The 12,121-nt window shown below is 38.5% G+C and overlaps 2 protein-coding genes across 2 annotated transcripts; one reads left to right on the forward strand and one right to left on the reverse strand.

The window, feature by feature from the left end:
* Positions 1-1,566: 1,566 nt before the first annotated feature.
* LOC112138270 (mitochondrial inner membrane protein OXA1L) lies at positions 1,567-5,119 on the forward strand (the record flags this gene model as incomplete). The annotated part of the gene is given in 9 exon segments (XM_024260831.1): positions 1,567-1,674; positions 1,758-2,019; positions 2,094-2,237; positions 2,311-2,396; positions 3,615-3,779; positions 3,861-3,965; positions 4,056-4,218; positions 4,316-4,396; positions 4,891-5,119. Coding segments are annotated over 9 exon segments (1,236 nt in total), but the record flags the coding sequence as incomplete, so codon positions are not given.
* A 1,261-nt stretch (positions 5,120-6,380) lies between these two features.
* On the reverse strand, positions 6,381-10,035 carry LOC112138271 (Y+L amino acid transporter 2; the record flags this gene model as incomplete). The annotated part of the gene is given in 6 exon segments (XM_024260832.2): positions 6,381-6,901; positions 9,095-9,278; positions 9,355-9,504; positions 9,573-9,669; positions 9,747-9,850; positions 9,919-10,035. Coding segments are annotated over 6 exon segments (723 nt in total), but the record flags the coding sequence as incomplete, so codon positions are not given.
* Between the last annotated feature and the right edge of the window lie 2,086 nt (positions 10,036-12,121).

Here is a 12,121-nt window from a genome sequence, read left to right on the forward strand (position 1 = left end):
AGTGAGTGTGATGTCACCCGTAGGATATGGTTTACCCCTGGCTCCAACCCCATATACACCCCCACCACTACAGAACATTAGACCATGACTAAATCCGAATTCCCACCCTGATCTCTAACTACTGAAAAACTATTTTAGTTGTTGTTTTTACTGTTAAAATTGAATAAATTTGAACATTTCGTGACGTCTATTTGTGATTCCACTGTGTTCTAATGATGAAAATATGGAAGGTTCATTAAAAAATTATTTTTAAACACAGTTTTTTTCGCAAAGATTATTTGCAATGCATTGTGGTCTATATTCGCTAATCTAGTGAGCATCGATGTACTCTAGTTTTATCACAAAGACTTCTGGGAAATTTTCAGGGCGCTTTATTTTTGAATTGTTGATTCAGACAGGACTAGAAAATGGCGAACACACATTGGTCGGTTTTATAACTTGAATAACTTATGCAAAAACAATATATATATAATTGGCAAGAAATGTTAAAATAAAAGGTATCAGAGCAAGACAAGTAGAGTAATAGTTCCTTATTTTTCAGTAAAGGTTTATGGGATTTTTCTTTCTTGAAATCGACGAGTACTTCCTGTTTGGACATCAGGGGGAGGAGTCACTCAGTCCAGTTCTCTTACACAGTCACTGGTTTCAGCACACAATCCTAGTGATAAAATAAATTGTTAATTTATTTTCTGAACCCTCTTAAAGCTCCACTCTTTGGTGTTTCTTGTGACATTATTTTATTATTTTTTTTTGATGATGATGGAGAAGACGGCTTAAAGTGGTGAGCCACAAACTCCCAGCACCGCTCAATTCTGATGCATCCTCTTGCAAAAAAATTGATCCATTTTGGATCAAAACTATAAGACTGAATAGCTCCAATATTTCTCACCATTTAGTAAAAAAAATAGGCAAATAAATCAATAAAAACAATTCAAAACTAACTTTGTTCAGGAAATTCTAATATGTTTCTCTGCAGACAAAATACGACTGATCGGAAAAATGAACATGTAAGAAGTTTTTCCATCAGCTCATAAATATAGAAGGAGTAACTCATAATCAGATAAGGGTGTTTGATTGTTTTGGAAACAAAACTGAGATTTAATGAAGAAATTATAAAAAAAAATTAGATGAGCCATTTCTTCCTTCTGACATTATGATTATGTTAAATATACGCTCACTCATCCTTTTTATGTATATTTATAGTGTATTTTTTTTATTATGTATTTTATGTTTTATATGATTTACGAAAATTACTTTAATGTGTTTAATCAGACTATAATAAGGGGCTGCATGCTGATTGGTTGCTGACTTGAGAAGGATGCTGATTGGTCAATTGGTTTAAGTGGAAATTTAGTGTAAAAAAAATCAACTGTGCATCTTTTTTGTATGTAAAATATTTTAGAGCCACAAAGATAAAATTGTACTGCAGCGGCTCATCTTTCTAAAATTTATTTTTCAAATGTGCAAATTTAGTTTGTTTATGTGTGGAAATATTTACAACAAAAAAAACATTTTAAGTTTAAAGTTTCCTTTTTTTTCCTCATGAATTCATCTTTGGTTTGACAGATTCCACCTGATGACGGGTTTATGGCGGCGCCTAGTATCGAAGCCTCCAGCAGTCCAGCCGTGTCTCCGCCCACCGGCCCGGTCATCCCACAGACGGTACCTGAACAGGTGTTTGAACCTGCAGCTGAAAAATCCTCGCTTCACCTGCTGATTTGGTTTTCTAACCAAATGTTTGTTTGTAAACCTTTCAGATCGACGCAGCAGCGTCCAGCAGCAGCTCTGCTCCGTCTCTGCTCCTGGAAGCTCCTCCCACTCCCGCCGACCCTATAATATTGCAGTCGGCTGCGGGCGACGCGGCCCCCACTGCAGTGGACCTCCTGCAGGCGCTGTCGGCAGAACCTCGGCTGGCAGAGCTGGGCTTGGCCGGTCACACCCCCGTGGGTCTCATCCAGAACCTGTTAGAGTTCTTTCACATGGATCTGGGTCTGCCGTGGTGGGGCGCTATCGTCGTCGGTAAGCAGCGATTCTTAGAGAGCCGTAAACTACGGCTCAGGCTGTGGAGTTTCACCGTTTCCGTCCGGTTCCAGGAACCGTGCTGGCCCGTCTGGCCGTGTTTCCCGTCATCGTGAAGGGTCAGAGGGAAGCGGCCAAGCTGAACAACGTGCTCCCGGACATCACCAAACTCACCAACAAAATGAACGAGGCCAAGCAGAGCGGGAACAAGTTTGAATGTCAGACTCTTTTCTTTTTATAAGTCTTCTGAAAAAGTGGAGGTCATCACCAGTGGATTCCTGTCTGTTACAGTTGCCAAAGCGTACTCGGAACTGAACATGTTCCAGAAGAAGCATGACGTGAACCCTCTGCGCGGCTTCCTGGTTCCTCTGGTCCAGGTTCGTCTGTTCTCATGACGTCAGACAAAATACTGTTTATGCTATGTTCACACCGACCGATCTTGAACGCATTTTCAGCTCCTGGTGTTCACACTGGACAAAAAGGGAGGGGTATCTTTTTCTTTTTCTACTGTTTATTAGCTCATGGTCGCCCCCTACTGTTGGAAGAGACTTGGTGCAAATGTAGAGGTTTTATTTTTTACAGCTCTATTCCAATATATGAAAGATTTGGTGTGGTATACTTTCGTCCTGGCATAAATATCAATTAGTAATTTCTCCTTCAGGATCAATTTTTAAATGTTTGGCTCTTTTGGGAATTAAAAAGGGACGCGTTTATATGTCGCTACCAAATCCAAGTTTCAGATTGATCAAAGATTGACCTGGTTTAGCCTTCAATGTGTGTTCGGCGGTGTGAACGTAGCTCTAAAATATGAGTGTAACGGATCACACAACTCAACGTTCGGATCAGTAAAAAGGAAAAAAAAAACAACACATAAAAGCCTAAAGTTAATTTTTTGAAACGCTTCAAAACATGTATTTGATCAAACATTTATAAAGTACTTGAGACCAAATTTACAAAAACTGAGAGAAAAAAATGCTTGAAAATAGACTTTAAAATACCAAATCTGTCTGGAATATCCACTAAAAATATATATATTTTTTGTCCCTTTTTTTATGTTGGACAAATCTTATTGTTACAATTGGATGTTACGTCAGTTTGGTCACTAGGAGTATATTTAAATAAACTCCCTTGTTTTGTATTTAAAGCCTAATGAGATTTTTTGCTAATATTTGTGAGTCAGTGGTTTCTCACTGTGTCACGGTTCACCTTTTGCGGTTTTGTGAATTTTTTTAGGGCAATTCTGCTTTTTTTAATTTTATTTTAAACAGCCCACTGTGTTCTGTGTCCTGATTGGCTGTTGCTGTGTGTCCTTTACAGAATATGTTCAGTTTGCCATGTTGACATAAATCTTTGATATTCTGCAATTCTGGATTTATTTTTCTATGAAGTTTTGAACTTTGAGAGTTTAAATAAGAGAGAAAACTATTAAAATATTCATGTTTATTGAAGAAAAAGTGTGTAGTGATGAGTTTTAAAGCCTTTAAACATCTATAACCCTATTTTTAGAACATATCTTCTACGATAAACAAGACGACTGTATTTCTCTGTTTTTTTTTATTCCTGTTCTGGGGTTTAAATCTCGTTTCTTCCCTCAGGCCCCCGTCTTCATCTCCTTCTTCATCGCTCTGAGGAAGATGGCGTATCTGCCGGTTCCCAGCCTGCAGACGGGAGGAATGCTCTGGTTTACCGACCTGACGGCAGCCGATCCGTTCTATATTCTGCCCATCGCTGTGACCGGGACCATGTTCTTCATCCTGGAAGTGAGGCGGCTGCTAAAGCTGAATACTTTAACGTTGTTCTTGGTTTGAAATGTGAGCGTGGATTTCCGTCTGTTTCCTCAGCTTGGTGCAGAGTCCGGCATCGACAACCCCAACCTGCGAGCCATGAAGACGGTTTTCAGGATCATGCCGTTGATCATCCTCCCCCTCACCATCAACTTCCCTACAGTCAGTACGACTCAAAAGCAGCTTGATTTGTGTTTCTTACTCCATCCTAAATTCAAATAACACTTATTTGCTACCATTTTTGTCCTGCAGGCTGTGTTCACCTACTGGCTGACCTCTAACCTCTTCTCACTCGGTCAAGTGGCTTTGCTCAGACATCCCGCCGTCAGGAGGAAGTTCAATATCCCGGAAAAGATCCAGCACCCGGCCTCCGCTCTGCCCCAGAACGATGGGCTGATCCAAAGCATGAAGAAGGGTAAAATGAAAAAAAGAGGACAGATCATGTTGTAGATCACGTAACCAGATTTATAAAGTTCAAACGGATTGTCTGTTATGCCTGATTTGGTGTTCAGGTTGGAAGAACGCTCAGCTGGCTCAGCAGCTGGAGGAGAGAGAAAGAAGAATAAAGAACCATCTGGACATCGCCGCTAAAGGTCAGTGAGACCCAGTTCAACTCTGGAGACCAAAAAACTGATAAAGAAATAGAAAAAAACAGCAAAATGTGAATACTTCTTATTTTAATTATTTAGTAAAGCTATTTTTATTTATAATATGTTAGTTTTATGCATCAAACATTTTTTTTTGTTTTTTTTTTTAAACAAAAAAGAACAGCATTGAAACATATTGCTATGTCGCCCCCTTGTGGTCACTGTGATCCATTACACAAAAGTATTTTACAGCTATTTAACAGTTTTTGTTTTTTTTTTAAGGAAAAAAACGCAAGTTCACTAAAGTTTGTTTCATTTAAAGGATAATTAAATTAGTTATAAATCTGTTGCAATAATCTGTACACTTATTTTTTATTTCTTCACATTCATCGTATTTTCTGAAGAGCAGAACTTCACTGTTTCCCCCTTTAATTGAGTTTCCAAACATCCAAACCTTTTTTTTTCCCGGTTTTGTTCTAATTTGTCCATTTACACTGCAGGTCCATTAAGGCAGACTTTTACCCACAATCCCCTGCAGCAGACTCCTCCCATCGCTGCTGCCTCTTCTAAAGGCAAATCCGCTGATGTCAAAGCGAGGCCGTGGAAGGACACCATCGGATGATCTCTGCTGAGCTTCATTGTGATTGTGTACATAGATAAAGTTGGATCGTTTTGAAGATGGTTGTGAACGTGTATTATTCTAACTAAAGTACAAACTATGCCTCAAAACAGTTTCCTTTGTCTTATTGTTCAACTCATATTTTTTAGAAGTTATTTCACAATTTTAAAGTCTGATCAACAACAGATCATGAATGACTCGTTTCAATCATGAAATCTATCGGTTTTATGCACAAAATGAGCTTAATTTGAATATGTTATCAGCAAAAGAGCATAGTGGTAAAATTACCTCTTATTTCAAAACATGAAAATTTGAAACTGACAAACAAAAAGCTAAAGTTTACTGAATTTCAATAAAAATCAGATTTAGTTTTTGGTAGTTCATAGACGAGATGATTTAAAAAGGTAAAAACATTCAATTATTGACGTGACATGAAAACATTATCTTCTATGCAATATGACATTAACCCGGGATAATAGTTTGCATCAAATCGATACACAAGTTTCTGACACCCCATCTCATTAGGAAGATACAAACTTTCCCTAAAGACTTCTAATATGTGGGTTTGACCATGTTTTCTGTTCTGCAGTTGATCATTATTCCACTAGAGGCAGTAGAAGCAATTTTCCTACTCATTTCAAAATGGCTGCCTCCATAAAACTTTTGGCGGGAAAAGGTTTATCTGATTTTCACAGCTTTATGGTGGGAATAACTTCTCTGTTGTTATCTATTATTTTTAAATTATAACTTGTATTTAGAAAATGTTCGCAATTTATTCTTTACAATACAGTTAGACAATCTTAAAATGTATGTATCAAATTTGGGACAGTTGGTAAATAAGGTGTTTTTTTTTCTTGAAATTAATATTTTGGATCTCAAACTAACATTGTTCTAAGCATAAAATTACCAAATCACCCTACGTATCATTACTAAAATTTGTATCTTAAAAAAAAAAAAGTGGATTTTATCAAAGTGGTTTCAAAAATATTTTAATTCCAAAAAAATATATAGATTTTTCTGTAAATTCTTTAAAATATTGGGCATTACAGTGTTTTTAAGACTGATTCTAAAGTATTTAACAACTATTAATTAATTACACAAGCATACTATTTGATGATTAATCTTTCATAAACGGGCTAATTTTTAGGTAAGTTTGGCTTGTCTCAACTTTTTTCAGAATTAATAAAAAATAAAATTAGCTTATTAAGTGAATAAAATATAAAATCTCTTACGATTTTACTATCATAGGTCTTCTACTTTTTAGTCATTTCAAAATAAAATCAAAAAGTCAGATTTTTCTAGAGTTAAATTTGTAATTTGTTTTTATCTGTCAGGTCTGAGCAGAAAAATTACATTTAACTGTCATAAAAACAACAAAAGAATTCTTTTTATTTGTGAAAATAGCCCTTTACTTCACCAGATCAAACAGATCCCAGTAAAAAACATTTTACAAACTCTTGTACAAACGAGTGGACGTGATATTTGAATCTAAAGTCTTTTATCGCTTTGTGCAAACAAATAGAATAGAATAGGCAATTTCAAGGCCGGTCAGCAGTGCTTCAGGGTTTTTCATGTCGGTTTCACAAAAAATACTTTAAATCTCAATTAAATAATTCTATATGAACAGGCACAAGTCCACAGAGAAAGGCGTCTCCTTCAGGAGTGTTGGTGAAATGTTAAAATCCCCAAAGCCGATTGTCTGCGCGTCCACGGTTACTGGGTGGATCCAGGTCCAGCTCAGTCCATGTCGGTCCCAAAGAGGCCTTCAGACGGCTGAGTCACGAATGAATGAGCCTCTTCCGGCAGGATGTTGAGATCAAACTAGTCTGACTTCACGTCCATCTCTGTCAGGACTGAGAAGCACACCTTCTGGATGAGGACGCCACTTTTAGCTGGAAGAGACGGAACAGAAGGATTAAGACTTTATCTCTGCTTAAATGCATCTGTCATCTAGGGTGACATATTTTTAAAGCTTCATTTACCTAGAAAATTCAAAAACATTAATACACTTTGATCCAAAACTATGTTTTCTATATACACTTTTAGAGATTAAAAGTGTTTCCAAAAACTCTAATAATGTTTGAGTTTAGACACATGCTGCAACTTTTAAACTTTTTTTTTATTTAGCCTACACCTATTTGGTAAACGGTGATACGTTTTTGCCAATTATCTAACAAAAAAGTAGTTATTATTAAATCTAATAATCAGTTGTTGATTGTCGTCTTCTGGATGATGATGATGCTGTTTATCCGCCCAGTTAAAACACTGATAATTTCACAGACGTATCAGTTCCTGTACAGACTGTTTTTGGTCATTCCATCCCTAGAATGAGGCCAAAAAAGTGTTATTTTATTAATCTTTAGCTGCTCTAAAACAATTCTTACATACAGCATTAAAATAGGACTTTTTTTTAAAATATGAGAGCTCTTTAAAAGATCTATGAATACAGTTCAACATGTTTCTACAACTATAAAAATGAAGTTTCAGAAATATTCAGAACACCAACAACCATTCCACACTCAAAGTCACAACAATCACCTTTCCTCTCCATTCTGATGCTCGGTTTCACCATGCCTCAATACATTGAGTTGCTGCCATGTGATTGGCTGATTAGAAATTTGCATTAACTAGCAGTTGGACAGGTGTGCCGGTGAGCGTATATTTGAAACATGCTTAAAACAAAAAGGTCCACAAATATTTCCAAATTCTGAACATATAACTTGAATCTAAACTATTTTAAAATACTTCATTTTTAAACTATTTAGTTCTTTAAAATCTGGGCAAACACACTGCTCACTGAGGTACACGAGAGCACAACTGCAGGTCTTTCATTTTCCAAATTCATTGGTATTAATCTTCCATTATTTGCATATTTTATTAAAACTTATTGAGTTACTTTTAAAACACACCAATCCTTTTTCAGAACCTGACAGAGGGTTGCTGGAGCCTATCCCAGCTACTGTTGGGTTAAAGGCGGGGTACACCCTGGAATGGTCGCTGGTCTGTTGCAAGACCACAAAATCACTTCTTTTAGATTCACCAGTTAATCTGTGAAGCATGTATCTGGACTGAGAGGGAAAGAAAATACACTCGTGCACAACAACATTGTAGACCTCACACATAAAGACACACACACTTCCTCAGGAATTCCAAAATATACTTCAATTCTAGTTTAGAGCAGAAAACTGTAGTATATTCAAGTAAAAGTTACTCAATATCTGAAAAATATGGGGGTGCAGTCTCAAAACAGAAATTTACTCAATTATAGGAAGTGACTTCAACAATAAGTGTGTTTCAAAATAAAATACCTAAGAAATTTAAAAATATTTCCTACAGAAATGTTCAAACTTCATTCTGAAAGGACAAAGAAAGGATTTGAACCAACACCCTTACATTCACATTGTTTGTATTTTTAATTTTTATTTTATTTAAGAATACTTAATTTTAGACGGCAGAAGAAGAAGTGTCGTCCAAAACAAACATGGAAGAGAATCTGATTCTTTTCCTCTTAAACTTTGATATTTTTCTTATACAGATCAAAAGATTATTATTATTTTCTTTACTTATTTATTTATTGTTTTAGCTACACAGGGCTTGGCAGATTTGTTCTGAAACGTCACACTTTTCTCCCTAAAAGTGCGACTCATACAAAGGAACTCTTTTTTAACAAAAGATAAAGATTTTGTCTCAATGACTCAAATATAAAAAAGAGCATTTTTTGCTGCTGAACGCTAACAACTTTGTTCAACTTTACTCTGGCTCCATATAATATAAAGTAACGACTATTCGACTATTAAATTAGTCGTCAACTATTTTAATAGTCGATTAGTCGACCAATCGTGGCAGCCCGATTGGGTTCAAGATCAAAAATAAATGGGGATATACAGTATTTTCCCCAAAAATATGTTTTTCTCTATAATTTGAGTTGTTACAGATGATTTTTCACCAATTATTGCAGTGTTGCGATATCATCGATATTGTCAGCCATGTATCACATTGTATTGTGAGGTACCCTAATCTGAACCTCTACCCAAAATTAAAACCAAAGCATAAAAAATGGAGGAAGAGCCTTTCAAGAGTCTCACCAATAAACTTTCGCAGCCACATCGGCCTCTTATAGGCCGGAATGTAGCAGCAGAGGAAGTAAACGGGCACTCCTGACAGGGCGATGACGATCCCGATCAGGGAGTTGATGGTGTCGCTGTAGAGAGGCACCACCACCAGGAAGACGGTGAGGATGCAGAAGATGATGGGGTAGACCAGACTGAGCTGTGGAGGCAGAAGAAGATCTCCTTCAGTGCTGCGGAGGTGCGCCACAAATCTCAGCGGCTTTGAGGTTCGTTACCTTCAGAGGTCGGACTCTGTCTGGCTCCTTCCAGCGCAGGTAAAGCTGTCCCAGAATGGACAGACCGACGAAGAACCAGTAGCTGAAGCTGTAGTAGTTGATGAGCCTGAAGACGTCCTCCACGCACAGATAAATGAGAGCCATGAAGCCCTGCGGACAGGAACAAAGACGTCAGAACGCCGAGTGGACAGAATGAAAGACGGTGAGGATGGACTGACGTTGAAGAGCAGCGCAGGGATGGGAGTGTAGCGGCTGATGTGGATCATGCACAGGAAGTCGGGCAGGTGACCCTCCCTGGATCCCACGAAGAACAGCCTTATGGGACACAACAACAACAAGGTGAGGAGGAGCGGCGGCGAGTGAGGGGGCGGTTTCAAAACGCCATCACACACCTGGAGGCCGCAACGATGGAGGCGTTGAGCCCGCCGAAGCAGGACAGAGCCACGGCCAGAGGGATGGTCCAGTTCATCACGCCAAACACCTGGTCTGCGAACGTCTGCAGGAGGAGGGCGGGGTTTCAAACGACAGCAAACGAGCATCTAAATCAAGAGGTCGGACGCTCACCACAGCCACGGCGTCGCTGTCCAGGATGGCGTTGATGGGGAGGATGGTGTAATAGGCCACGTTTGTCAGAATGTAGATCACCGTCACGATGGGCATGGAAATGGCGATGGCGAGGGGAAGGTTCCTGCAGTGTGTGGAGACAGACAGCAGAGGGCGACAGGATCAGTGAGCAGAACACTCAGCCTCTGTGTGGAAGCAGAACCGTGAGGAGCTGGAGTTGTTTGTCATTTAATCTGCCTGGGAACTTTGGGAAGAGCCAGTGATCCAATCAAACAGTCTTTTTTCTCTCCTGGTAAATGTTTAGCAGAGAGAATCAAGGCTAAAGCTTCAACACAGACAGATTTGATCCCACTTTTGTTTCCACTTCATGAATTTGATCAAAAAGTCCAACATTTTTTGTTTTTTTTTTCTGATGTGTTCTATCAGTTTTCTACAGAGCTCCTGATCTTTGATAAGAACAGAAAAACAAAATATGTGGTCAATTGAAAGCATAAACAAAGTTAACCTGATAAAAAAAATCTGATTGTTGCTCAGGAAACAGAAAAACAAGCTCAGAAAGTCACCTGAAGTTCATGCTCTTGAAGCTAGCTAGCATGCTAGTGCTAGGTTTAAAATAAACTCTTTTAAATGTAAATAGAATGCTACGCATAAATATTAGCTTCCTTGAAGATGATTCTAGATGGATTCCAGCATAAAATGATCTATTTGTGGATAAACTTTGGTCATCTTTTGATTTAGCTTGGACTTGTTCCATGTGATCTTTAATGTTTTTAGCCTAAATCGTGACTAAAATGAAAAAAAAAATTGGAAATATTTTTTTGCAAACCAGCAGTAGTTTATTAGAAATTCACCTGAGAGCTACTTTATACAGAAGTAAGCCCACTTCACTTCCCATCATCCATCTGCTTACACATTCCCTGCTAGCTTACAGCCCCTCACAACTCCAAGCTAACATCAGCAGCGCAACAAAAATGGTGAGCAACATCGGAGCTATCCCGACGAACAGTTTTGAGCCAGATTCCAGGAAAACAGATCCGTTCATGGATCTGTTTGTCAACAAGTCGGTGTATCAGAATGGAGCAGAGAGCTTGTAGCATCACAACAATCTTCTACCAACAGCATATTTTCATCTGCTCCTGATTCTCAACAACTAGAATAAAGAAATGCTCAGAAAGGCAATTTTGAGTTTAATGTTCTTAATATTTGTCCTCCATCATCAGAAAAATGGGACTATAACATGTTAAAACACCAAAAAACAGGATTTTTATCAGAGTGGGATTCAGAAAAGAAATAAGGAAGTGTCAATGATAACCATCTAGAACAGAGGGGGGCCAATTATGCCCCGTTAAACTATTCAATCTGGCCCGTCAAACTAGAATAAACAATTTTGATTACACGTTTTAATGTTTTTTTTTTCTCCCTACAGATGGAACACTACAAATAAATAATAAAAATGTGTTCAGGCGAAAATTAATCTGCATTAATGTAGAGTTTGAAGATTTGTTTTTTTTTTCCGATCCTCGTCTGACGGTCGTTTTTCCAATCATTCTAACACCACATGAACTCAGAGTTTCCTTGAGAGGCATCGACCCATTGGTACTAAAATGAGAACAAAAATCTCCAAAATGTTCTGTTTCAAAGTAATTTTAAATCAAGTTTAACCCTTATGCTTTCTTCTGGGGTCCAGATGACCCAAGCATCACATTGACGTGTTATCCATCCCATGACAAATGTAGATGAAGGTGGTCAGTCTGCCACGGACACCAGTGACAAGTTGAAGTTATGGGGTCCAGATGACCCCACTCCCAACATCAACATACCTAGGATAGGCATGTTTTCCTCCGGCTCCCGTGTTATTTCCTTTTTTATGTGGCGAGTTACCAAAGTACGCCATGAATGAGCTCCTGATCCGGCCCTTCAGTCAAAGTTTAGAACCTTTTGTGGCCCACGAGTAAGAAAGTTCACCAAGAAATGCTTGAATTGAGGCATCTCTGCCTTTTTGAACATGTTGACATTTGGTTAAGGACCAAAATGGACGTTTTGGGTGTCCCTAACTCATCTTTTTTGACATGCCGGATGTTCAGGGGTCCCGTGTCCGGTACCGGGTTAGGGTACCAGGTTTGGGTATAGGTACCCATGTCCCAAGGACCAGCTTGAGTCGGGTACCTCTTCCCAAGGGTTGCCAGCGCACCAAAAAACGACA

The sequence above is a fragment of the Oryzias melastigma genome, unplaced genomic scaffold (assembly GCF_002922805.2).
Source record: "Oryzias melastigma strain HK-1 unplaced genomic scaffold, ASM292280v2 sc00993, whole genome shotgun sequence".
NCBI lineage: Eukaryota > Metazoa > Chordata > Actinopteri > Beloniformes > Adrianichthyidae > Oryzias > Oryzias melastigma.